Raw genomic sequence first — 26,794 nt, forward strand, 5'->3', positions numbered from 1 at the left:
AATTTGTCAAATACTTAATTTTTCATAATTAGTGTTTTTCCTAAAAAAAAAAGTACTTCTGACCCAACAACAATGTCAAACAGGCTTTAAGTAACAAGTAAAAATGAAGCAAGAATATTTATAATACAATTTGTTACTATTATTTAGAAAGTTTAAAACAACTTAATTATTTTTTATGAAGATAGATACTAATAGTAAATTTCAAATGGGCAGCAGGCTCTCACGTGAGATGCCTAATTTTTGGCCACTTATTAGTAGGCATCAATCAACATGCCACCATCCTAGAGTTTACAGATCACTTATCAATGAAAATGCATCTCCAGCACCACTCCACTTATCTTCCCAATATCAACAATCCTTTCTTTCTCTCTCACACACACATTACTTGTCTTCTTTTACCTATGGCACACCTGTCGTCATAGCACCTAGGAATTTCCGATACCAACCTGAAAAACATCGCCGGAGAATTAGGCATCTACCATGATCATCTTTGTCTGCAAGACTCGTTTTGGTCTTTCTTGTACTCTTTCTTTTTCCACCCTTCAACCCCTTCTCAACGCTCGTCTCCTCTTCCTCTTTGTCCCGACATAATACAGTTACAACCCTTTTCTTTTCTTGTAGTTTTTGGTGGGAAGAAGAAGATCCGAACAGAAAGTATTGACTAGTTGAGATTTTTTTTTTTTTTTTTACAGAGTATTCAAGATTTGTATGTCAGCGTATTGAATGTTAAACGGATTCAAATGGGCTTAAATGAGTAGTTAGAATTCATTTAATCGACCCAAGAAACTTGGAATTGAGGTTTAGTACAAGTAGTTTTTGTTGTTGTTGTTTCTTATAGTTTTCATGGATTCTGCTTTGTTTGTTCTTAACGAGGATCTTCTTATCAGAATTCTTTCCTTCATTACCCATGATTCCGACCGCAAAGCTTTCCGTTTGGTTTGTAAAGCATTCCTCCGGGTTGACTCTTTCCACCGTACCCATCTCCGGATCCTTCGTCCTGAGTTCATTACAACCCTTTTCTCCAAATTCCCACGTATTTACTCCCTTGACCTTTCCGTTTGCCCCCAAATTAATGACGGAGCTGTTTCCATGCTGATGGGTTATGGGTTGTCGGATTGGAGTAGGAGCTTGAGGAGGCTGGTGCTGAGTCGAACCACTGGGTTGAAATCAGCCGGGTTAGAGATACTTATGAAGTCTTGTCCTGTTTTGGAGTCTATTGACGTGTCTTACTGCTGGGGTTTTGGTGATAGGGAAGCTGCGGCTTTATCTTTTGGTGGGTCTTTAAGGGATGTAAAGCTCGACAGGTGTTTGGGTCTTACTGATGTTGGTTTGGCGAAAATAGCTATTGGGTGTCAATGCCTAGAGAAACTTAGCTTGATGTGGTGTATTGAAATTACTGATCTTGGGATTGATTTTTTGTCCAAGAAATGTACACAACTGAAGCAGCTTGACATTTCATATTTAAAGGTCTGTTTATCTTACTATCCTTCTTTTTGATCGTAGCATATCAGGTGTATGTCTTTACTGTGTTTGTGAAAATGTGGATTTGGTGTTGTTTCAGGTTACTAGTGTGTCACTGCATTCTATAAGCAGTATGGAGAAGTTGGAGCTTTTGGCTATGGTTGGGTGTGGCATTGTGGACGATGAAGGACTACATTACCTTGGAAAAGGGTGTCCTTCGCTTCAGGTGATTAACACGTTTGTCAAACTATTGTGATCAATTGTAGAAAAATATGAGATCATAGCTGTTTTTTGGAATTTTGTTCTCCTCTCTTAAGGTGACCTTTACCATGTTGCTATCTGGTTTTTACCGATTTTAAGATTGAAAATAAACCTTGTATGCAAACACAATTTCTTATAGCTTGTGGAATTATATTTATTTATCATAGAGTGAAGATGGGCTTAAATTTGTTTTTGTTAACTTAAACTCTCTCAGTTCCAATTTATATGACGTAGTTCAACTTGGGACCGAGTTAAAGAAGAAAATGGAAACTTCTAAACTTGTGGTCTTAATCATGCCATAATATTTGTATTGCTATAAAAAGTTTGGAACTTGTTATCTTAAACATGCCATAACATCTATGCGGCTATAAAAGCTTCTCGTTGAGTATAGAATGAGAAGTTTTACGTTAAAGTTGGTTCAATTGGCAAAGGTTGAGGGACTTGCGTCTTTGGTCACAGATTCCCGAATGTCAAAGGCTGTGGTTGGCCCAAAGGATTGGCTCCATATGGATTTCTCAGTCACTAAAAAAATTATATCCAAATATAGATATGTGTCATTCTTTTTGGAATAGACAAATAAGAAAGTATTGTCACATAAAAAGGAACAGAGTGAATGACTCGTTTCAGGTGTCATGGATGGAATTTGAGACAGTTAGTGCATATGACATTTTCCTGATGACCAAATTATGCAGTAAGCACATGAATCTGGAATACAGGAAATACTTATTGGAAAATATGATTTATGGCTGGTGATATTTCCGGTATTCTGACTGTAGGCGAACAAAGGCATCACTTGATGCTGCATGATCTAGTTCTGATCCCTCTTTATCTATCTATCTATTTGTATTTTTTATGAATCCCACTTTCACTTTTTCTAGTGATCTTTAAGCATACCAGCTGCATTCGTATTTCTTCTTTCTTCAAGTTATATTTATAGTGGAAAACAATTTTCTATCCATGAATATCTGAAATTAGTATTCTAAAGCTCAAGCTTTAGCATTTTATGTGGCAAATTTACCTCTTAGAAGAATTGGCCATGAAATTTTCGTCAGGTTAGTGAGCGTACATAAGTTTCTTGGGTTGCCATAACTATTCAGAAACTTGTATGTTTACAGGCACTGGATGTATCAAGGTGTGACAGACTAAGCTCATCTGCCTTAGCTTTCTTGATTAATGGACATCCTTCAATGCTACAAGTCTACGCTAGTCACTGTTTCCATGTGAGTAAATTTGTTGTTAGAACCTACATTTTGAATAATTCCTTGGGGAGTTTTTGATGTTGGTTCTGCAATTTAGATTGAGAATCTTGATGCACCAGGAGTTTCCTACTAAAGTCATCCAAGGGCTGAAGGACCTAAAGAATCTGAAAAAGCTCATACTTGATGGAGCACCGGTTTCTGAATCATTCTTCAAGATCATTAATTTCAATTGCAAATATTTGGTCGAAATAGGGCTTGGAAAATGCAAAGGAGTGACTGACAAGGGCATTCTCCAGCTGGTATCAGGGGGTGTTAATTTAAATATCTTGAATCTCACATGCTGTAGCGAACTTACCGATAATGCAATATCAGCTATAACAGATTCTTGCCGGAGTGTTTTGTGCCTCAAGTTGGAGTGCTGCAACTTACTCACAGAGAAGAGCCTATATCACCTGGGATTACATTGTTCCTTACTTGAGGAGCTTGATCTTACTGATTGTTTTGGAGTCAATGACACTGGTGAGGCACAAGCCATTGTTCTTTTGTTTTTATTAACGTATTTATTCTGTCACCATTCAGATAAAGGTAAATTTCCATTTATTCTGAAGGACCCAGAGCAAGACATCTGATTTTCCCTCGTCTCATCTGGATTCTATTTCCATTTTTATATTCTTCAAGTTTTGGGCTTTTGAGTTGGCTTCCCATTCCTCAAGAGCAAGACATCTAATTTTCTTGTTCTTCCTTTTTCTTTTCCTTCTTTTAATGACATGTGAAGCTTTGTGCATTCATGTCTCAAGGCTCCTCGTGTTAAGTCTTCGATGATATGGTTACTCCAAAACTTGTGCAGTTGGTGACATACCTTTAAATTAAGCATTTCAAGCAAGGAATTCAGCTATGCTGTAGGTCTGCACTAATATGTGTTGCATCTCATCTCTTCTGCAGGACTTTATAACTTGTCTAAATGTACAAAGCTTATATGCCTAAAGTTGGGATTATGTACTAACATTACTGACAAGGGACTGTACTGTGTGGCTAGAAATTGCAGCGAGATTCGTGAACTTGATCTATACCGGTAAAGTGATTGCCCCATCTAACTTATCCTGTGAATTTGAAAATGTCTTCTTATATTGTATCTTGAAAACCATTTGCAGGTGCCAAGGAATTGGTGATGATGGACTCTATGCTTTATCAAGCGGTTGCAAAAGAATGCAGAAGTTAAACTTGTCTTATTGCAGTGAGGTTACTGATAGAGGAATTGAGTGTCTCGGCCATCTACCAGAGCTCTCTGACCTCGAGATGCGGAGTCTTTTGAATGTCACAGGCACTGGTTTAACAGCACTTGCTACGGGATGCAAGAGACTTTCTGAATTGGATGTGAAAGACTGTACTAGCATTGATGATTCAGGTTTCATGGCGCTTGCTTATTACTCTAGGAATTTGCAACAGGTATAATTTCTCAATCTTGAACTACTCTCTCTACTTCTTGTAATGTATGATGCTGTTAAATCTGCTTGGCATGTGCTTTCTGCATTACCAGTTGATTCATAATGGTTAAATAACTATACACCTTTGATCAGTTTTTATCATTTCTCGAAATCCTGAGAACAGTAATTGAGTTGTAATCCTTTTTCAAAATTTTGTTCGACACAACATAACTCTCTTCTCTTGGTCCACAATTACATTTATATATGTGCCAGGAATATATTTTTTGTAGAAGTTATCAGCAACTCTGTAACTCTGATTTAGTTGCTACAAGAGTCCGTGCTCCTTTTATGTTATCAGCTCACTTTTGAGAGTCTAACAAAACTTTCCGTGATAAATTAGGTTTTAAATACTTCAACAGATTTTGGCCTCAAGTCTTTCATAAAACTGAATCAGTTTTTATAAAAAGACTGTTTGTTGGGATCAAGCAGTCCTGGTTTTCTTTTTGTTCGAAGTTCAAAATAGTGTAGTAATCTTGGCGGTGCATAATGGTTCAAGTTTCACTAGTAGATTTGCTAGATAACTCTTTTTGTATAATTTTCTGGGCCCATGATAAGATATGCTAGAATTATGTTTCTCGCAACTATATCTACTTTGTTGCCTTTGGACTTAGTAGGCCATTCATCAGGATTGAGAATTATCATTTCACTATATGCACCACACTGAAAGGACTCTGAATGTTGCATTAACCCTAATCAACTGGTCAATTCTTGTTTGTAATGCTTAAAAAGTTCAGAATACCCCTACTTTTTGGATATCAATCACAGTTTTTGCAAAATTATCGACAACGTTTTGACTGATCAAACTTGATATTGAGTTTACCAACTCAAATAATTGACATATACACTTACTCCATTTTCCCTTTAAGGTTTATTAGCTTCAGATATGTCATGTCACTTAATATTCTTACCAGCAACAGTGTGTCAGTGATGTATGAACAGGTAGTGATCGTACTTGAACTTTTGAGTTGATTTTTTTTTCTGCATACTCATGAGGTGTCAAATTGAGACCATCTGAGGATTAACTATATTTTTTCAATATTGATTAAAGGACAAAAGGAATCACATGGAATGAAGTTGTCTCGAAAGACCTACAGTTTTTTTGGAACCTATGTAGACTTAGCTATAGATAGAGCAAAATGGAAGAAAAACATCCATAATAGGTGATATTTACTAGTTGGGAACAGGTTTTACCCTTTTAGGCTTGTTAGTAGGTTGACTTTGAACCTAGTGCTTTTCTGGGAGTATTTTGACCTTACCATAAATTTATATGTCAGTCAAAATATAGAGAACTTTCAATATTAGTGTTACTATTATTTATATATTGAACTCATTTTCAAAAAAATATTATTTGGTATGACAATGACATGAGTTGAGTTTAAATGGAGAAACATGGTCAGTGAGGATTCATATAACCAACCCCAACTTGTTTGGGATTGAGGCATAGTTATTGTTGTTGTAAATAAAAGGACAAGGTTCAACCATGACGTCTGTTTTAACACCTTTCTCACAGGCATCTGTATGATGGTTACTACACTTTTCAATCAGATCATCAGTTAGAATCATGTCACTGTTTCTTGCACAAAGCTGTGGCATGTAGCACAATTATTTATTTTAAAATTTTGATTCCATACTCGACTTGAAAGTTGTAACATGCTTGGTTGAATTTTATAATTGTTGTCTGTTCAAGAATCAGATGTACTTGACAGTGCATTTGTTTAGTAGATCTCTGAAATGAGCATTCATCAGATCTATTGATTGCCTTGCTATTGCTCTATGTTTTTATGGTTTAATGAACAATCTCTTATGAGTTTAACTGGGTTATATACTTGTTTAAGTTGGTCAAGTTGACTGAGTTCAAAATGAAGGTCATAACTCATAATCAAGAAGTGTAATACAAACATTTTGCCGTATCAAAAAAAAAATACAGACATTTTCATGTCAATCTCACTAAGTTCTACTAGCCGGAATTGACTCAGTTTGTGCAAGTATGGTTAAATTCATTTGTGAGTAGATGCATGTAGCTGTTGTTGGCACCCTTGATGCTTGCTATGCATTGGGGCTTGGTTATGTTATGTATGCAGTAGTATAAGCAGCAGATTTTCTTCTAGATTTTTGTCGTTCGTCCTCATGTATTCCTAAATAAAGCACATTTTGTGCGATTCATACCATTCTTGTGTCCTTGAATACCTAAATGGGAATAGAGGCTTATGAATTTGTTTACAACTGCTGAAATAAATCTTTGATGGCAGATTAATCTGAGTCATTGTGCAATCTCGGATGTGGGCCTGTGCATGGTGATGGGGAACTTGACACGGTTGCAGGATGCCAAGCTCGTAAACCTTTACAACGTGTCAACCAATGGCTTTGAGGTTGCTCTTCGGGCTTCCTGTGTTCGGCTGAAAAAAGTTAAGTTGATTGCCTCCCTGAGACTACATCTTACGCCGGACATAGTTAAGACATTGAAGGCAAGAGGTTGCAGGATTAGGTGGGATTAAGGTACAATATCCCAACAGTACATGCCAGTGTGTGTTACCATACCCCCCCACTTACATGAATGGGGTACTACCAATACGTTTGAGCTGTTGAACCTAAAACTTCTCCCATTACATCAGTAAGCAGAAATTTTCCATCATGTTGTTTTGTAAGTCCACCGAAGAGATTTTGCGCGACTCTTCACTTGTGTGGACTCATTGTATAAACTTCTTATGTACCTTTGCAGTCTGGAGATCAACTATATGAATGATGAAACATCATAAAAGAGGATCTCTTAAAGTTAATGGCAGAGAATATCTTCTTCTTAATCCCTTTGCCATTTTGCGCCTGCTTCTTGAGCTGAGGGTCTTTCGGAAACAGTCTTTCTACCACCCAAAATAGGGGTATGGTCTGCATGTATATTACCCTCCATACCCCACTTGTGGAATTACACTAGGTATGTTGTTGTCTGGTTATTGTGGCCCTGTTAAATGTGAACCAGAAAACTAACAAGTAGAAAAGGAAGGAGGAGGCCAACATTTTTTTACAAACCAAAAAGTATATAGAATGGAGCCCACACACTGGAGAATCTCACTTTAGGTATCCAGAAGTAGCCTATTTAAGTTAGCCAGCATGAGAAAATTGACAATACATTGTAAAAAAAGGGATTTTTTGTAACCATGTCATACAAGGCATGCAGGATAACTTGATAGTTGGAAATAGAGAAAAGCATATATTTCCATGTTTAGAATTTTCTCTTCCTTTTCTTTCATGACAAACAATTCTCAATTTGTATTCCCTTCCTATCAATCTTTCTTTTAAATTGGCCATCCCTTTTTCCAATCTTCATCCAAAAAAAATAATATGGGGATCACCAAATTTCTCTTTATTCTCATTCTCTTACCTTTCTACCAAGTTCTCTCTGAATATGAATATGAAACTTTCCATCCATATCAAAGATCCCCTACTCTTGATCCTCATGCTATGATCATTCAAGCTTGCAACAACATCCAAAACCAAGCTTTATGCCTCTCACACATACAATCCAATCTTGATGATCCTGTCCACAGGGACCCCAATTCAATCCTCAAAGCAGCCATTCAAAACTCCCTCAATCAAGCAAAGCTAACCATTCAATCCATCACAAAATTCAGCACATTATCAGCTTCATCCAGGGATCAAATGGCTATCGAGGATTGCCAAGAACTTCTCGATTTCTCAGTCACTGAACTAGCATGGTCCTTAGGTGAAATGAGAAAAATCCGAGCTGGTTCAAAGAATGTTCATTATGAGGGAAATCTCAAGGCGTGGCTGAGTGCTGCATTGAGCAATCAAGACACATGCTTAGAAGGATTCGAAGGCACAGACCGACACCTCGAACATTTCATCAAGGGAAGTTTAACACAAGTAACACAACTCATTAGCAATGTTCTAACTTTGTATGTTCAATTGCATAGCTTACCATTTAAACCACCAAGAAATGAGAATATAACATATGAAAATCAAAAGTATCCAGAGTGGATGACAAATGGTGACAAAGATTTGCTAGTTTCTAATCCAAATGGAATGCATGTAGATGCTGTTGTATCCTTAGATGGAAGCGGCCGTTATCGGTCAATTGCACAGGCTATAAATGAGGCTCCAAGCTATAGTAACAGGAGATATGTAATCTATGTGAAGAGGGGAACTTACCATGAAAATATTGATTTGAAGAAGAAAAAAACCAATATCATGCTTCTGGGAGATGGTATTGGAGCCACTGTCATTACTGGTAACAGAAATTTCATGCAAGGATGGACTACTTTTAGAACTGCAACTGTTGGTACGTAGTTTTCTCATCAACCTTTTTTCTACGTTTCTGTTTAGACATAATACATAAATGCAAGTTGACCTCAGCTGACATTTATTCACTTCAAAAGCTGTATAAAGTTGAACAAATAGACACCTACCTGACAACTAGTTCCCTTTCTCTTTTGTTTCATTTAACAGCTGTTTCGGGCAAGGGATTTATTGCAAGAGACATAACATTTCGCAACACTGCTGGGCCTAAAAACTTCCAAGGTGTGGCCCTTCGTGTGGATTCGGACCAATCCGCCTTTTTCAGGTGCAGCATGGAAGGATATCAAGACACGCTTTACGCCCATTCACTCCGTCAATTCTATCGAGAATGCAACATTTATGGCACCATAGATTTCATTTTTGGCAATGGTGCTGCAGTTCTTCAAAACTGCAAGATTTATACTAGACCTCCACTTCCATTACAGAAGGTAACAATCACGGCCCAAGGTCGAAAAAGCCCAGATCAAAGCACTGGATTTTCGATCCAAGATAGCTACATTTACGCCACTAGGCCCACTTATTTGGGCCGGCCCTGGAAAATGTATTCAAGGACTGTTTACATGAATACCTACATGAGTGGAATGGTCCAGCCCAGAGGATGGTTGGAGTGGTATGGCAACTTTGCCTTGAATAGTCTGTGGTATGGTGAGTATAAGAATTATGGGCCTGGATCATCACTTACGGGTCGGGTTACGTGGCCCGGCTACCATATTATCAAAAATCCTTCATCGGCTAATTTCTTCACTGTTCAACATTTCATCGACGGCATGTCGTGGTTGCCGGCCACCGGCGTCCAGTTCTCAGCTGGTCTAACTAATTAAGCGGCAGTAACGTATAGTAATAGTTTAATTGTTTCATTATATTATGTATATAATTCAAAAATGGCATTGTATTGAAGAGCAATAGTTATACCCTACTACACATGATATTTTATGCAGTTAAACTGAAATATAATTTCAAAGGCTAATATTAGCTGTAAGGTGTAAAAACTACATTGAATGCTTAGGAAAACTGCAAAATGTGTATACTTTGATTTTTAGAAACGTAACATGCCATTACTTTTTATTAATATATCATACAGCTCATGTCTATGATTAAATATTTTATAAGTGTGCTTGAATTTATCATATGTATGTGTTGATCGACAAGATATAGAAGATTTGTTTTAAGTTGACTTATGTTTAGCTGTGTTACGTTGTCAAATTGCATAGATGAGGAACAGAATGCGCTGGATTGAATGTTTGATATCTCCACAGCTTGGCACGTCTTAAATTGGTTATGTACATTTATCCATATCTAATATTAACGGTGTATATAACTTAAATTTATAATCTTTTCTTCAGGTCTAAAATGATTGAACCTTCTTTGTATTAGAATACTCCTAATTGGTGAAAGCAAAAAAGTTGACTTACAGTTCGAAATCTCCTAAAATCATGTGATTACTATTTTAATTTTGTCTTACCATGTGCATAATTTGCCACGTGAAATATATATATTGCACAATTATGTTTTTAGGCTTTTTAATTGCTTAATGCAACGTAGTCAATAGTGATGTTCTTACCCTCTATTGATACTTCAAGATAAAGGCAAGACAAATTTGTCTTTGTAAGTTGTGCCGATTTGTCCCTGACCTTGTACTCAAAAGGACAATTGAAGCAACAATTCTTGACATTAGTCATTTACTAGTACAAAATTATCTCATCCATGATCAATCATCAATGGTCAGTAAAACAAGGGCAATTTTATTTTTGTATAATTGAACAAAAGACTGTTGAATTAGCCTATTTCTTGTGTGTATCAATTGAAGTATTTTGATAAATTGAGAATCAGAACGTTCATTCAATTAAAAAAAATGTATATGAAAGAACCATAAAATGAAACTCTTTTTATTCAGAATTGTTCTCCTACCTTTTGTGTGGAATGCACCTTTATTTAATCTTTTCCCTTTTAATCGTGACGGAGAACCTGTTGCAAGCGTATGACAAAGCTTCATATTAATAGCTAGCTGAAAAATAAAGCTAGCTACTTATGTAACTCATGTAAGGTGGCTTTATAGGAAAAACTGTGCAAGTTTGTCTTTGTATTATTTTTGCCCAATAATTGACATCAAAATCAATGATTTAGCGAGATGAGTATGGAGATGATAGTGTGATTGTGTAGAATCTTGTTTAGTGTCTTTTACTACCTTTATATCTTTGTTTCAAAGATGCATGCACAAAAAATATCCTAGTGGGATTTGGTGACCATAGTTACTCGGTTAATATCAGTGGCACACAATTAATCTTTAAATTAATTAGATCATTTATATTTCAATTGGGTAAAATGTGAACTTCAATCTATTTTTTACCCACAAGAATATGAACAAATATGGGTACTTAATTCGTTAAAAAGGAGAAAATCTTTTTCCTTAATTTTTTTTTGTTTTTTGGGGTGGGGGGAGTTTGTTGGATCATTATCTAACTGGTGTAAAGCTTTTGGGGGGGAATCAACATATAGATTTGATTCAAAATGAACAATATTCTCGCATATTAAAAAGTATATTAATTTGGATTATTTTAACCCAACAAATCCTTCCTAATTCAAGATGGAATTTAAATACTCAGGCTTGAAAGTTTTAAAAGTTCACTAGGTACATCTTGACTTTGCTTGCAAATTTTGCATGATAAGAAAAGTATTGCAACCCCCGAGAATCAGATATATTACCAATATAAAATATAGCCCACTTTTCAACACCATGGTATCCAAGTTGCACCATGATCAATCAAATCCAACTATATATTATTAAAAAAATGACAATTGCTTATGAAACTTAATTGCTATATAAATGCATGTCTTCATATTTATAAGCCTAGCTATTCATTTGTTTGCCATGGCATTCACACATTCTATTATAGTATTCTTCATAATTCAGTCCTTTTTCACTGCCTCTCATGCATTTGATCTCTCTTCTGATGGAATTTGTAGCATCACCCCTTTTCCTAATTTTTGCAAAACCTTACTCCCTCCAAACAATTCTATAGACATTTATGACTCAGGAAGGCTCTCCATTCAGCTTTCCCTTTCAACAACTAATCAGATTATTAACTCAATTATTGATTTCCTCAATCTAAATTATCTATTACTGCCTAAAAGCACAGTTTCTGCTCTCAATGATTGCCAGTATCTCCTTCGCCTAAACGTTGATTTATTACTAAATGCTGCCGATGTTGCTAAGAAAACGAATAACTCACTTGAGAATTCAGATGCAAATGATGGTGAAACATGGCTTAGTGCAACTATTACTAATAAACAAACATGTTTGGAAGGTCTTCTAGATGCGCCTTCTGTTTTACCGGTTGCTAACCTGATTACACCTTTAATTTCTAAAGGTACGTAGTGTTGAAGTTTGTGATCATTTTTTATTTAAAAGCTTAAGAGCTTGTTTTGTTTAGAGAGAGCTAGCACGATTTTAATTTACTTAATTGTATTATGTCTGTTTCAACAGGTAGTATGATATGCAGTGTGTCACTTGCACTTTTTAAGAAAGGATGGAATCCTGGTTCTGTTGTAGGTGATTTTATAAGTGTGAGTATGCTGAAAATTAGACAAAAGGTGGTGGTGAATCCAGATGGAAGTGGGAACTATACTAGTATCAACGACGCGATCGCAGCTGCCCCAATTGATAGCATAGAAGATGAAGGCTATTATCAGATATATGTGGTTGCTGGTGTCTACAATGAGTATGTTTCCATTGCTGCAAACAAGAAATATTTGATGATGGTTGGAGATGGCTTAGACAAAACTATAATCACTGGGAATCGAAATGTACCTGATGGATGGACAACTTTTAATTCTGCCACATTTGGTAAGTTTGGAATATATATACCAGATCTCGAGTACTACTATGCTACAAGAGCATAATTTATTAAAGATTTTACAGGAAGAGAAAAAATCGCCCATGATAATTTCTGTGCATATTCAGTTCCCATGTCCTTTGTTTAAGGATTATATATTTCCTAGACTAGAAGTCATATACTCTTATTTAAGCTTCTTAAATAAAATAACTATATGATATCCTAGTCATCTAAATCTTACTCCCTCTATTACATGACACAATTCCTTAAGAAAGTTTATCCCTTTGTCCGTTTTTGAATTGACACACTTATTAAGAAAATAATAATTAATATAATAAAATACCAAAATCAATTTACTCATTAAAGAGATTCAACCTCTTTCAAAAACATTAATTCTCTAAATAAATTAAGGGTATAATATGTAAAACATATTGTTTTTTCTTGATTTGTCAAAAATGGACAAATACTAAGGGACAAATAAAAAGTAAAAAATGGACAATTAAAAGGAACAGAGGGAGTACTAAATTAACATTATTAATAATGCTTTGGACCTCTAAATTTGACTATTACTATTTTATATAGTTATTTAATACTAAGTGTAGTATAGCAAAAAAGAAATAAAATTCTCATAATTTGTTAAAATAGACGAGTATAATAAAACATTTATTTTTGGTACAGGAACCAAGTAACATGCAAAGGAGGGAGTACATGAATCTTTACTATAAAGCCAGTTGTATGGAGTAGTATATATAGCAGTATTATCATTACCAGTGAAAATTATAATGGTTGAGGATTTGAGGTTGGTTGGGGGAAGACAAACGATAATAACTAATAAAGCCTACTTAATAAGCACTACAATTATCGGGAAAGAACATACCAACTTTCTTTTTAAATTGTATTCCCTCCGTCCCATTTTATGTGGCACTTTTTGGATTTCGAGATTCAAACAAGTCTAACTTTGACCGTAAAGTTTTCACAGATTTTTTAAACATTTTGAATTATCAATTGTTGTGACTTATAGTACTTTTTACGTAGTTTACAAATATATAAATTTCATTTCAAAAAAATTGATGATTTCATGCGCAAATTTCCTATCAAACTTAAACTGTTTGACTCTCGAAAAACAAAAGGTGTCACATAAATTGGGACAGAGGAAATACTACACATGACATTGTAAATAATTTTTACACTAGTATAATTAATCTGTTATAGTAGCGTATTTCACTACGAGTAGTTATTCGTTTAACACTGTTGAGGCACATAACTTCATTTAATTATTTTTTTCATGGATCTAAATGTATATAATGACTGATGCAGCTGTAGATGGGCAAGGATTTGTAGCAATGAACATTACGTTTAAGAACACAGCAGGAGCAGCAAAGTTCCAAGCTGTAGCCGTTCGGAATAGCGCTGATCTATCCGCATTCTACTACTGCAGCTTTGAAGGCTACCAAGACACACTTTACACACATTCTCTGAGGCAATTCTACAAGGACTGTAATATCTACGGGACTATAGATTTCATTTTTGGAAATTCGGCTGTTGTTTTCCAAAATTGTAACATATATCCGCGTCTTCCATTGCCCGGTCAGTTTAATGCAATTACAGCACAGGGCAGAACAGATATTAACCAGAACACAGGCATATCCATTCACAAATGTACCATTACTCCGTCTATTGAGTTGGCCTCGTATACTGGCACAAAACCAGTACGGACATATTTAGGGAGGCCGTGGAAAGAGTATTCGAGAACTGTTTATATGCGATCATTTTTGGATAGTTTTATTCATCCTGATGGTTGGTCGATTTGGACAGACAATTTCGCGCTGAGTACGTTGTATTATGCTGAATTTAAGAACGATGGTCGAGGATCGGACACCAGTAAAAGGGTCCGATGGCATGGTTATCGCGGTGAAATTAGTTATATGGATGCATCTTCTTTCACTGTCTCCAATTTCATATTCGGGAATTATTGGCTGCCTTGGACTGGAGTCCCTTACACTGGTAGTTTATATTTATAATAAGCAAGAATTTTTTTAATTCTTTATTTGGTTGTGTTCTTCAGCTAATTCCAAGTGCATCACTCTATCTAATTCATTATGTATTTGTTTTTTCACCCCTATTTTATTTTCTTTTACTATGTGATGCATTCATTTCTTGGTTATTTAGCCTGTAAACGCGTAAATAAACGTGTTCATATGATATTTATAGTTATGGTTAAGTATAACTCGTGTGTTTAAGGCGTGTAGAAAGAATGGATAAAAAGTTGCCAAACGGACCATGATTAAACATCACTGTTTTATCCCCGTAAGTTTAGGTTTAAATATTGATCATTCAAAAAAATAGGAGTTGATGGATGGTGTTAAAAATCTCCTAGCTTTTTGGAACCTATAATAAGACACAAATGAACAACTTTCAATTTTATCCTCTGTCAATATGCTTGTTTCCCTCTAAGCTTCTTATCCAGAACAGAACAATGTTTGGGGAAAAGCTATAACTTGACTTTAATCTCATTCGTTCTTTTTTCAGCCATTTTGAGGAGAGGGTCAAGAGCAATCCTCCAGGCCCTTCTCCGTTACAATTTGGTGAATTGAACGTGAAGCAGTAATATTTCTAATTATTTGTTTTACAATATCTAATACATTTAAGAGTAGAGATCAAGTATGGCGGGAAATAATCGTAAGAGGAATTTCACCATTATTGGTGTATGTTCATTAATCTTGGTGGCTATGGTAGTTGCAGTAGTCATAACGATGAATTGGAATGATAAAGAGGCTGAGGCTAAAGATGTAACGAGTACGAAAAAAGCTATTGAATCCATATGCCAGACTACACAGTATCAAACTACATGTGTTGAGAGCCTTGAGGCAACGGGTGAATGCTCCTCAGATCCCAAAGACCTTATCCAAATGTCATTTCAGGTGACAATTAAGAAAATTAAGGAAGCAATTGACAATTCAACATTCATGCAAAAGCTTGAGAAGGATCCAAGAGCAAAAATGGCCCTGGAGAACTGTGAGATGCTAGCGTTGCAAGCCGTTAATGATCTCAATAGAACACATCTCAAATTCGAAAGTTTTGAGTTCAATGACCTGAGTCATTGGATTGCTGATTTGAAGATTTGGTTGAGTGGTGCAATTACATATCAAGAAACTTGCTTGGATGGCTTTGAGGACACTACCGGAGAGGCGGGGGAGAAAATGAAAAAGGCACTGAATATTTCTATGCAGCTAACTAGCAATGCCCTTTCAATGATCACCGAGATTTCCGATGTCTTCACAAGCCTCAACGCAGGCTCCAATCGTCGTCGTCTCCTTTTCGATGATACCCCTGTTTTGGGTCATGGAATTGAGTTGTTACCTGATTGGATTGATGTGGGAAGGCGCAGACTTCTTGCTGTTAACATGTCTAACGAAATCAAACCCGATGTGGTTGTTGCCAAGGATGGATCAGGCAAATACAAGTTTATAAATGACGCTCTCAAACACATCCCAGAGCATAGAAACCAGACTTATGTTCTGTACATCAAAGAGGGTGTTTATAATGAGAAAGTGGAGATTCTTAGCACCATGTCGAATTTGGTGATCATTGGGGATGGTCCGACCAAGACCAGAATCACCGGAAACCAAAGCTTCAAAGATGGCATTCCAACCTATCAAACTTCAACTGTTGGTAAGTTTTGGTACACAACAAATTACTTATACATTAGTTAAATACGAGTTACTCCCTCTGTTTCATTTTATATGACATTTTTCTCTTATGGTCTATTCTAAAAAATGAAACAGAGGGAGTTTATTTCATAACACTACACATATAATTGTTTCATGCTCTGTTGTTTGTGATTTAATAGAAGAGTAACTGTGACTATTGTAGCTATAATGGGAGACTATTTCGTTGCTAAGGGCATTGGTTTCGAGAACACTGCTGGTCCAGATAAACACCAGGCCTTAGCTTTGAGAGTGGCAGCAGATAAATCAATCTTCTACAATTGCCATGTGGACGGTTACCAAGACACTCTCTGTGCCCACACCTATAGACAATTTTATCGGGATTGTACGATCAGAGGCACCATCGATTTTGTTTTTGGGGATGCTGCTGCTGTGTTCCAGAACTGCACTCTCGCGGTACGAAAGCCTATGAAAGAACAACACTGCATTGTGACAGCACAAGGCAGGACAGATGCCCGCCAGCCAACGGGACTTGTCTTTCAAAACTGCAGCATTGTGGCTGATGAATCTTATAATGAGGTCAAGGGGGAAGTCAAGACATATCTTGGTCGTCCATGGAAACAGTATTCAAGAACTATCATAATGGAATCTAATATAGATGATCTGATTCAGCCAGAAGGATGGTTGGAATGGAACAAAACATTCGCTTTTGAGACACTATTCTATACTGAATTCAACAATAAAGGGTCAGGATCATCCAAAACAGATCGTGTAAGATGGTCAGGTGTTAAGGAACTTCCTATCGAACGTGTTCAACGATTCACAACATCAAGTTTCATAGATGCCGATTTGTGGATACCATCTACTGGTGTCCCTTATACCTCAGGATTTTTCTTATCGCCACCACAATCTGATTCTTCCATCGTATACTCCCCAGTGGATGACCAAGAATACAAAGACATCGCCAGTGGTAAAGACAAAACTTCTTATGAATCTCGCCTTTAGACAGTTTTTAGAAATAATTACTAAAAGCTTCATAAAACATTTCTAAACAACTTCTTAAAAAGAAATTATCTTTTTATATAAAACAAAAATGCGTGTACATATCTATCTGCTATATGCAAACATACATATATACATACATGTACACAAAACCAGAAACTATATTGAATTTGTAAAACCATCAATCAATAATAGAACTACCACACTCCAACTTGCTTGGGTTGACGCGAAACTATTGTTTTTTTTTTATTGCTAGTCGGATAAATTTCTTAGAATAGTAAAATTGAATTAAATACAAAAAAAAAAAAAAAAGATAACCTTGTGAACATTACTCCAACAGAGGATGGAGTTGCAGCTCCCGCAGAATCCCCGACCGAATCTTCCGCAGATGCTCCATCGACAGAATCTGTAGCAGACGCCCCGGAGTCAAAATCGTCAGAGGAATCTCCGTCAGAATCCCCAGCGGAATCTCAGTCACAGTCCCCGGCAGAATCTCCGTCAACATCTCCACCAGAATCTCCGGCAGCAGATACAGATGAATATAAGGCGACAGCACAAGCACCAAGCTCAGCGGAATCTCCGAGCGGACAAATTTGGCTGCAGGGTAGTGGGAGTGACGGCAGCTCCTAACAAGAAATTAGGTGTTTGGGGACTAATTGGTTTATAAGCTTTTGATGAGAATAATCATGTGCTTCTTTGATTGGAATTCCTTCATTATCAGCTTTCATTCAAATCCTTTCCCATCAACAATTTTTGCTACTATTTGGAGATATAACCCAACTGTTGCTAACCGCTCGAACAAATAAAAACTGTGTATGGGAAAAAGAAAAGAAAAAAACCAAAAAAAAATAATTTTGATATTTTTCTCTGTCATAATGTGACCTGTAATTATATTCCTTTCTTTTTAATGTCTTTTGAGTATATTTAGGAATTTGTTATGATAAATGCTTGAATATTTGAAATTAGGTGAAAATAGTAAGATAATTGGATTTTCTCTTTCCCATGTCTTTGTTGATAATTTCACAATATGAAAATTTGTATGCCAGCGTGGTTGTTGGTTTAGAGGGCTTCTGCCTGAACTCAATTATTCTAAAATTATATTTGTAAAAAATTATTTTTATTTTCGATAAGATTTGAATCAAAATATTTATTTAACTATGAAGGAATATATACCATTTAGTCAAAAAGTTCAATAGTGTGTCATTAGTTGATGTATCCTAATCGCTCATTGCAGTTTATATTTAATTTTTATTATATCTAATTTAGAAGTTTGTTTGATTAAATTTTTGAAAATTGATTAGTTTAAATTCGTCAAAGCTTCTTTAGAGAAAAAGAGCTTTTAAAATTATAGCAGTTCCTATTTTGTCAAATTAGGAAACACTTTTATTTGTATCTAATCAGTCTTTTTAAAATGTGATTTTAAGGGTGGAGTTATAAATAAGTGCAAATTCAATAGAAATTTAATTAAAATATTTTATCCTTTGATTGAGATGTTAATGATTTATATCTAAGTTATTAAGTTCGCTTGTTTTTTTAAGTTTTATCTTAATTATTAAATATGTTTATTTTATTTATGTTTAAATCACTTAATGGAGTGAGATTAAAATTTGAATATCATTAAGTGTATGGTTAGAGATTTCTACAGAAATAGTACTTTTGCTAATTATATTCATTTGTTGTTACAATCATCGTCGACCTTTATCAATTATTGTCATTGTCGTCCACCAATATCAACTCTATTCCACCACTCATTATCCTTAACCACAACTACAATTATTATCGATCACTATTAATAGCCACCATTTACATTTATCATAGCTAAACATCATTATCATAATTAATTTCATTTTTTTCGCACAAATCATATCAATACATATGTGTCAAGTAAGACCTATGAATATCCTTTCATCGTTAAGGATAACTTCTATTATATAATGCCTTAAAAAGCCTATAAAATAAATTAGATAAAGATCATTTGTCTATCCAATTAGGATTTCCATATCATACTTAATTTTCTTAAATTGATATCAAATTCAAGGCCTTTGAATTAACTTATTTTAAGTATTTTTTTCTATTTTTATGATACTAAAAAAAAAACTTTAAAATAATTATTTTTAGGCGATAAAAATATAAAAATAAATTAAAATAATAGCTATATCTAGAAAGTCAATCCAAAAACTATGAGATCTCTCAAATAATACTTTTATTTTTCTAAGAAAAAAACAAAAACGCTAAAAATCTTTGTCAAACAAGCCTTAAGTTTGAAGTTTAGGGGTTTTACTTTTATTGAATGGAATACTAGCATAATACCAAGATTACCCTTTCGAGAAACGTAAAATCCAAAGAAACGTCGCCAAGCAGATACAACTTGCACCAGTTTGTCGTTTCTCTCTTCACAAGGGAAAAAAAAGCGCTCAGCTCATCGGTCGATCTCCATGGCCGCCTCTTCGTCCTCATCGCTATCGGAGTCTTCATCGTCTTCAGCTCACCGGGACCGTAAGCGTCCTCGGCGCAACCGCAAAGACAAAGATAAGGACTCTCTCAAGATCCGCAAGAAGAGCCGCTCTCGCACCAAACGTCGTCGTAGCCGTCATTCATCGTCCGACAGCTATTCTTCTTCCTCATCATCCGAAGATTACAGGTTTACTTATACATAATTTGTTTTATGGAGAATGATTTTAGGGATTTGACGATCTTGCTTTATGAACTTAGGGTTAATTAGCCGTGTAAATTGATTCGAAGGATCAATGCTAGTTAGATATGAGTTATTCAAATGGTTGCTTCAAATTATTTGCTTATCTTGAAATCGGTTATAAAGTATTGGGAACTGCTGTATTCTTCACGAAGATATTTGTCACCTTGTCAATATAAATAGATAATTAGGTGTTCCCTAGCGCCTTATCCATACCTCTCAATTTACTGTTAATTTCGGAAAGCTGGGGATTAAGAGCCAGACAAGTAATAAGTTCTAATCTGTCAAAGTGTTCTTTTAGGTAATGTAATGTCAGATACCTTGGTTTTTTTCTATTTAAGTTAGGAAAGTTGCTTGGTGACTACTTGTAGCAAGTTGGCTTGCGATTTGGAAAAGAATGTCATTTATTTCTCAACCAAGGGAAAGAAAGTTTCTGAACTGCAACTTGCAGTGATGTTAGCTTAAATCAAGCACCAATAACAACTCCGCTTGTCTCAAACTAACTGTGTCTTCGTCTATATGAATTGTCACTGACCATTTTACTCCATTTATACTCATCTCATGCTTCATGACAATATTATGCTAATACAAATATATTTTATTAGAAATGTATTATTCTCTTACAGGCTGTTTGGATATAAGGATATAGGGGTTTTATCTTATAAAACTTTATATGAAATTTGTTCCGTGCTTGGCTGTGGGTATTAGCTAAAACCAGGAAAAACTCTATACCAAAATCCCAGAATTATAATTGGGACAACTTTGTTTTGAACTAAGTGACCCTTAAAGGTTAAACTACTCATAGAAAGCATAAAACCTATAGTAAAAGTGCTATTTTAGGAAACTGTTTAACCCATGAAATTTATCCTAAATTAGTATTTACACTAACATGTCAATTTTCAAATGTGTGATTGTGTTATATTGTGGAGGGCTCCTCTTGCTATCTTTGTAACTGCATGCCAGTCTTTATCAATTAGATGGATGCTTCCTTTTTCCTTGTAACCATCTTGTTACATCTCTTTTGCCGACAGTTCTTCAGACAGTGAGCGTGAAGCAGTCAGCAGTTCAAAAAGACACATACATAAAGATAGAGGCACAAAGGAGGTTGCTTCAGAAGATCTGATTATTATTCATTCAATTACATGTTTTGCTTGAAAATTGACATATTATCAGCTTGTTGTCTTTTTAGAAGAAGGATAAAGAGAAAGGGAAAAGTCACCGGCAAAAACGTCATAAGAATAAAATTAAAGAGGTAGATTTTTGTTCTCATGATCAAGCAGTGTTCATCTATTCTGCCAGACTTCTTCTGCATTTTATGTTCTCGTGTCTTACATAATTACACTGAGCATATAAATGTTAGTGTACAGTTTCACAGTCCATATGAACTTAGATTTCAGTTATTGGGTGTAAATGCATTTTGTTACAGTATGAGATGCTTATAGTATTTTTCTGCCTGTTTGTTTTTTATGGCTCTTCAAATTTGGAGCTGTGGACATGATGACTGGATGCTCGATAACTTGCATGGTTTTATTACTTGCTTGTGGATTATGGTGGCAATGCGAGCCATATGCAGAAGCAGCAGGTGGAAAGTAGTGGCCCTGTGCAGCTCTCTAAGGTTTTACGGTTTCATACTTAAATTGTAGTTCTCTTTTAGGATTTTTCTCCCTTCTTTTTTTCACATGTGTAATCTACCAAATCCAGTTTTTAGGTCGTGACAAAGACGATGGGGTCCGTCGGAGTGCTGTCTCTGGAAAAAAGGTATGTTCATCTCTCTGGGGAACATTTCTACTGGTGTTTGTTACCTGTAGCTTGTGTATTAATCACCTTGAAACATGGGTGCATTAAAGCTGTGTTACTTTCGTTTCTTATTGTGGAATGTAAGTGGTTAAATGTTCTTATTTTGTAGATTCTCTTGAAGCTAGACAAGACAAAGGAGGATAAGGAAGCAGAGAGTAAACGAAATGAATTACTCAAATTCCTGAATGCAAGTTATGATTGATTATTGAAGCCTAAAAGTTGGTGTTAGTTTCCCGCACGTCCAAGCAAATGTTGAAGCAATATATCATCAAGTATCAGTGTTCTCATTATATACAGTTGGTTGGATTCAGCGTCCAGTTGTAGTTCAATACCATGCTTCTGCATTTCTGCTGCTACCAGTGTGGGAAGTATGTGAAAGCACTATAGCATTAAGCTCTCATATATGGTTTTACAATACCATACAATGTAATGTTAAATTATTGAAGTGTTTTGGCTGATCATTGGTGACTTTTATGGGACGAAACCACCCTTGTTTTCTGAGGATAACTAACTTACAAACTGAACTGTGTCTAATTTCAGACACCATGTCTCGATTTTTGATATATGCTTATATTTGACTAGTACAAATTTACCCCGCCCCTTGTTTTACCTAATGTGATTAGGTGATTGAAATTAAATTTATGCCGTTAAATCTGTCTGCCTTATTGGTTGAGGCAGAGAGTAGGAACTCTTATGACCTTGCTTAGTGAGTAGGGCATCTCCTGTGATTTAATTTATATTAGCTTCAGCCTTCATTTGTTCTTATTGTATGAAGTCCATCTTTGAAAAAGACTCAGGATTCTGGAGATTTTAGATGTGCATACACTACTTACTACAGAACAAGAAATAAAATGAATTGAAGGTACCATTGCGAGTCTTAGCCTGACTATTCATATTATTTTAAAAGGGATTTAATTAAAATGAAGATACTGAAAATATATTTATTGACATGGATATAGTTAACTACCTAAGCCAAAATCTACAGGGTGGATTGTTTGTTCTAAATCATGGTAAATCTATCTATATACCACATTCTATCAAAGACTCCTAGTTATTTAAAAGAGGATTCAAGATATAATCTTGATGGATCGTTCTTTTAAGGTTTTTAGTACTGAGCTTACTGTACTTCTAAAATTATAATTATGGAGTATTAATTTAAAGTTTAGTGAATTTTCACGCATTTTGGATGAATGTGTTGCGTAAGAGCTGCATCAATCGTTGTAATTGAAACTTATTATTCATACTTCTTTCAGATGATTTTGTAGAAATTTTGTAGGTATTATGCCAAAATTAAGTTTTGCTGAAGGTTATCTTTTCTTCCTAATCCTAAACATAATACATGTGAAATGAATAGCCAGAGTCCCAACACACATAAAATCCCAAAATTCGACTGCGCAACGCTCATCAACCAAATATTGGCACTACTTGAAATGACGAAAGGAGGTCATTAATATTACTATTTAATACATACAAACAACTAAAGAAGAAAAAAAAAAAAACTTACTAAAATTAGAAGAAACAAACTTGGTACTTTCCTTTCTTTTTATGTATAAACGTAAGCTTTCTCTCGTGTTACAACTCCACCTAGTACAAAAGACAAACAGCCAGCAAAGAACGGTGTTACGGTTTGCTTATCTTGAAGACTTGCTCATCTTTGTACTTTCCATAGACAATGACAATCTGCCAGCAACTTCACATTATTCATGCAACCTTATAATAGTAAAAAATATTGATCAACTTATTACATGATCTTTTCTTTTGGACATGGTTAGTTTTGTAAGGTGAATCTGTCCTGATTATATGGAAAACCAGTTGACTACAAGTTCTCCCTTCCAATTTATTTTGACCTCTGCCATAAAAAAAAAATTGTTTATTTTGACTTCCTAGGATAAAAGAATTGTTTATTTTGACCCTAGGAAGCTCTATATAAACTCTCACTTTCCAAAATTATATATTCCCTTCAATGCAAACACAATCACTGTCTCTTCCCTCTTATCTTTTTTCGGAATCAATCAATATGAAGTTCATACTCTTCTTTGCTTTATCCTTCTTCCTCCAAGGAGCTCTTGGTAATATCTTTAATTTCTTCTTCATCCTTGATACTCCTTAGCTCGGTTTCAATTTATTTGTTTTGCTAACTCTTTAATTCTAAATTTCTACGTGACATGTTTAAAAGATATTATTTTTAGTTTAAGACCACAAAATTTAAAAGTTATTTTGTTAAATCTATGTCAAGTCAAGATCAGACAAAATGGAGTAATACCTAGTATAGTTTTGTTATTATAATATTTTGTTTTAAGTTATCTTTCAGGTGAGTTGATATGCGAGGAACTACCAGTTGAAATGTGTGCGCTTTCAATTGCATCAGACGGAAAGAGGTGTGTGCTGGAGAGTCGCCCGTCTGAAGAAGGAAATATTGAAGTGGAGTGCCAGACTTCAGAAGCATTTGCAAGTAATAAAATGTTGCAGGAATATATAGAGACAGATGAATGCGTTGGTGCATGTGGTGTTGATAGGCAATCTCTTGGCCTCTCTTCAGATGCCCTTGTTGATTCTAAATTCATTGCCAAGCTATGTTCACATCACTGTTACAACAATTGCCCCAACATTATCGATCTTTACTCCACTGTCGCTTCTGCTGAAGGTGAGGTGTTTGGATAATATTTTATTAAACTTCTGTTTGAACACTTGAAAGAATAAATTGAAATTTTGAGAGGGAAAATTACTATATTCATTTGAAACCAAATTTCAAAGTGATCATTTCAAATCTTCACAAGGTAGTTGATACAAATTTAAAACTTCACATTATAATTAGAGTATTCCCAGGGCATTTGATAAAATTAGCTACACTAGCTAGCTAGGCCTCTTTGTTTTATTTGATACATATGTGCAGGATTATCTTTGCGAAAAATGTGCGCATCTCAGAAAACTCGTCCACGCCGTGGAATGTCTCAGTCCGCGTCCCTAAGTTCAGGTGCAGCTGCTCCGGTTGTTTCTAGTGGCACTACTGATGCAAATCCACCTGTCGGCAGTGATCCAATGACTGGTGCAGATCCTCCTGCCAGCAATGGTCCAGTGACTGATGCAGCTTCTCCTGCCGGCAATGATCCAGTGACTGACGCAGTTTCTCCTGCCAGCAATGATCCAGTGACTGATGCAGCTTCTCCATCCGGCAATGATCCAGTGACTGCCGGCAATGATCCAGTTTCTGATGCAGCTCCTCCTCCTTCTCAATATTGAATTGATTAGATATTGTGCTACTAATAAATGTGTACAACATATATACACGTACGTTATCGCAATATGTATATCTATCACAATTATCTCTCTGATGATTTGATAGAAATATTTATTTCTTGTATTGTAAAGAGTCACTTGTTTATGCTATGGTTGGTTGTATACATGTTTAATTCCCTCAGTATAAAAATAATAACAAAATAACTTTGTACTCCTTCCATTTTATATTAATTGAATTTTTGACACCCTTTAAGAAAAGTAGATTAAGACATAAATTGAACATAGTTTTCTATTTTTACCCTTATTAATTATTGTCAAATTTATAATTAAAATAACTAAACATTAATTAAATTTTATTGAACTCATCACATTAAAAATCCAAATAAAGGGTAAAATTGGAAGAATATTTTAAAAATAGTCTTGAAAATTGAAAAATTAAATTAATTTAAAAATGAAAAATGCCTCAACAATTCAATTAATATAAAATGGAGGGAGTATCTAGTAGTAGAAACAAGACGTGCATCGATAGATAATATTAATGGACCTCTTCACAAGCAGTTGGTCCGATTTTCTTCTGTCGTTGCTTATCAAGAATTGGGCTTTCACAAATAAATAGTAGGAAAAATCACCTCATATATCTATTTAAGGCTTAATATTACAGCCTTTAGATGTATTTTTTTTATATTACTACTTATAACAGTTTAATATTAACAGATTAGTTTTAATTTATAATTTTATTTATTTTATTTAATTAATTAGTTATTATTTTTATAATTACATTATAATTAATAAGTAAGAGAAATAACATTAATATTAGAGAATCAATTGTCATTATCTCTTACACCATTTTAGGAATTTTTTTCCACATTTCACACAGCAACCCCCACCTTCCTCTTTTACCCACACGTAAATCCCACACCCCAACCCCCACGTTTCTCTTTTACAGAGAACTAACTTTTTCTCTCTCACTATCTTCAACGTTCGTCTTCTTCATTCAAAAAGAAAATCAGTAGAACTCCCACATTTATATGATTTAATGGTGGGATGAGATCTACACACGAAGAATGTTGAAATTCCTACAAAGTGTGGTTCCTCTCAGTCGAAGGATCAAAAGGAGAAAAAAACGAAGCAAAGAAAATGGTGAGTCCGGCAAATCAAAAGGGAAAGAAGAGGAAGGGGAAAATTGTAGAAACCCCTTTTGATTCGAATTCTGATTTTGTTAGTGAAATAAAAAAGAAAAAAAGAAAAAAAATAACAAATGTAGAAATTGCTCAATCTTCAAAACCATCAACAAGAAGAACAACAAAAAAGAAGGAATCAAAAATTCGAATATCCAAAAAAGGCAAAAAAAGTTGTTAGGGTAAGTATTATATTTAATTTATTTTCACATTATTCAAATTAGTGATTTTTTTGCTAAAAATATCACATTATGCTTATTGTTGTTTCGAAACTTTTGTTTGGGTGAAACTTGTACGAAATGTGAATAATATTTATATGAATCTGACTTTAATATATGATTTTGAGATATTATATGAAATGTGATATAATATTGGTATGCAAATGGTATGAATTGTGTTTTGACATTAGTATGAAATTGGTTTGATATCAGTAGCCCAATGGTATGAGTTGTTAAATTGGTATGCAAATGGTATGAATTGTTAAATTACCCTGTTTTGTATGAATTATGACTAATATTGATATGAAATTGGAATTTTTTCTAATAGGAAGGTTTCTTTTTCAATTTCTTCATTAATGTATTTAAATTTTTAACATTGGTATGAAAATGGTGTAAAATGATTTTTCTTTCAAATTTTTTTCAGTGATTGTGGTTTGTACATGTGTCTATTTG

At 34.9% G+C, this 26,794-nt stretch overlaps 6 protein-coding genes across 8 annotated transcripts; all 6 read left to right on the forward strand.

Annotated features, from left to right (window-relative positions):
* Window positions 1-360: 360 nt before the first annotated feature.
* LOC125848042 (F-box/LRR-repeat protein 3-like) lies at window positions 361-7,184 on the forward strand. Of its 2 annotated transcripts, XM_049527829.1 has the most exons (8): window positions 366-595; window positions 693-1,467; window positions 1,562-1,687; window positions 2,838-2,942; window positions 3,041-3,440; window positions 3,864-3,993; window positions 4,073-4,367; window positions 6,655-7,184. In XM_049527829.1, exons 2-8 carry the CDS (start codon window positions 844-846, stop codon window positions 6,898-6,900), a joined length of 1,926 nt encoding a protein of 641 aa, XP_049383786.1. In that variant the 5' UTR covers window positions 366-595; window positions 693-843; the 3' UTR covers window positions 6,901-7,184. The 2 variants fall into 2 exon arrangements, with proteins under 2 accessions (XP_049383795.1, XP_049383786.1); XM_049527838.1 differs by lacking the exon at window positions 6,655-7,184 and adding an exon at window positions 5,454-5,564 and having other exon boundaries at window positions 361-1,467.
* A 529-nt stretch (window positions 7,185-7,713) lies between these two features.
* Window positions 7,714-9,748, forward strand: LOC125848054 (putative pectinesterase/pectinesterase inhibitor 22). Its single transcript, XM_049527849.1, has 2 exons — window positions 7,714-8,699; window positions 8,867-9,748. The coding sequence occupies exons 1-2, from the start codon at window positions 7,742-7,744 to the stop codon at window positions 9,535-9,537; spliced, it is 1,629 nt and encodes a 542-aa protein (XP_049383806.1). The 5' UTR covers window positions 7,714-7,741; the 3' UTR covers window positions 9,538-9,748.
* A 1,792-nt stretch (window positions 9,749-11,540) lies between these two features.
* On the forward strand, window positions 11,541-14,570 carry LOC125848063 (probable pectinesterase/pectinesterase inhibitor 41). Its single transcript, XM_049527860.1, has 3 exons — window positions 11,541-12,084; window positions 12,201-12,560; window positions 13,867-14,570. The coding sequence occupies exons 1-3, from the start codon at window positions 11,541-11,543 to the stop codon at window positions 14,568-14,570; spliced, it is 1,608 nt and encodes a 535-aa protein (XP_049383817.1).
* A 387-nt stretch (window positions 14,571-14,957) lies between these two features.
* On the forward strand, window positions 14,958-17,995 carry LOC125848428 (pectinesterase-like). The gene is made up of 3 exons (XM_049528293.1): window positions 14,958-16,221; window positions 16,423-17,187; window positions 17,560-17,995. The coding sequence occupies exons 1-3, from the start codon at window positions 15,213-15,215 to the stop codon at window positions 17,847-17,849; spliced, it is 2,064 nt and encodes a 687-aa protein (XP_049384250.1). The 5' UTR covers window positions 14,958-15,212; the 3' UTR covers window positions 17,850-17,995.
* A 1,577-nt stretch (window positions 17,996-19,572) lies between these two features.
* Window positions 19,573-22,215, forward strand: LOC125848347 (uncharacterized). 2 transcript variants are annotated; one of them, XM_049528201.1, is made up of 6 exons: window positions 19,573-19,860; window positions 20,943-21,015; window positions 21,104-21,163; window positions 21,485-21,526; window positions 21,613-21,669; window positions 21,818-22,215. In XM_049528201.1, the coding sequence occupies exons 1-6, from the start codon at window positions 19,655-19,657 to the stop codon at window positions 21,908-21,910; spliced, it is 531 nt and encodes a 176-aa protein (XP_049384158.1). In that variant the 5' UTR covers window positions 19,573-19,654; the 3' UTR covers window positions 21,911-22,215. The 2 variants fall into 2 exon arrangements, 1 of the variants encoding a protein (XP_049384158.1); XR_007444509.1 differs by lacking the exons at window positions 19,573-19,860; window positions 20,943-21,015 and having other exon boundaries at window positions 21,082-21,163; window positions 21,398-21,526; window positions 21,818-21,919.
* A 1,449-nt stretch (window positions 22,216-23,664) lies between these two features.
* LOC125848288 (uncharacterized) lies at window positions 23,665-24,988 on the forward strand. Its single transcript, XM_049528137.1, has 3 exons — window positions 23,665-23,777; window positions 24,020-24,352; window positions 24,602-24,988. Exons 1-3 carry the CDS (start codon window positions 23,672-23,674, stop codon window positions 24,946-24,948), a joined length of 786 nt encoding a protein of 261 aa, XP_049384094.1. The 5' UTR covers window positions 23,665-23,671; the 3' UTR covers window positions 24,949-24,988.
* The last annotated feature ends 1,806 nt before the right edge of the window (window positions 24,989-26,794 follow it).

The sequence above is a fragment of the Solanum stenotomum genome, chromosome 1, assembly GCF_019186545.1.
Source record: "Solanum stenotomum isolate F172 chromosome 1, ASM1918654v1, whole genome shotgun sequence".
Taxonomy (NCBI): Eukaryota; Viridiplantae; Streptophyta; class Magnoliopsida; order Solanales; family Solanaceae; genus Solanum; species Solanum stenotomum.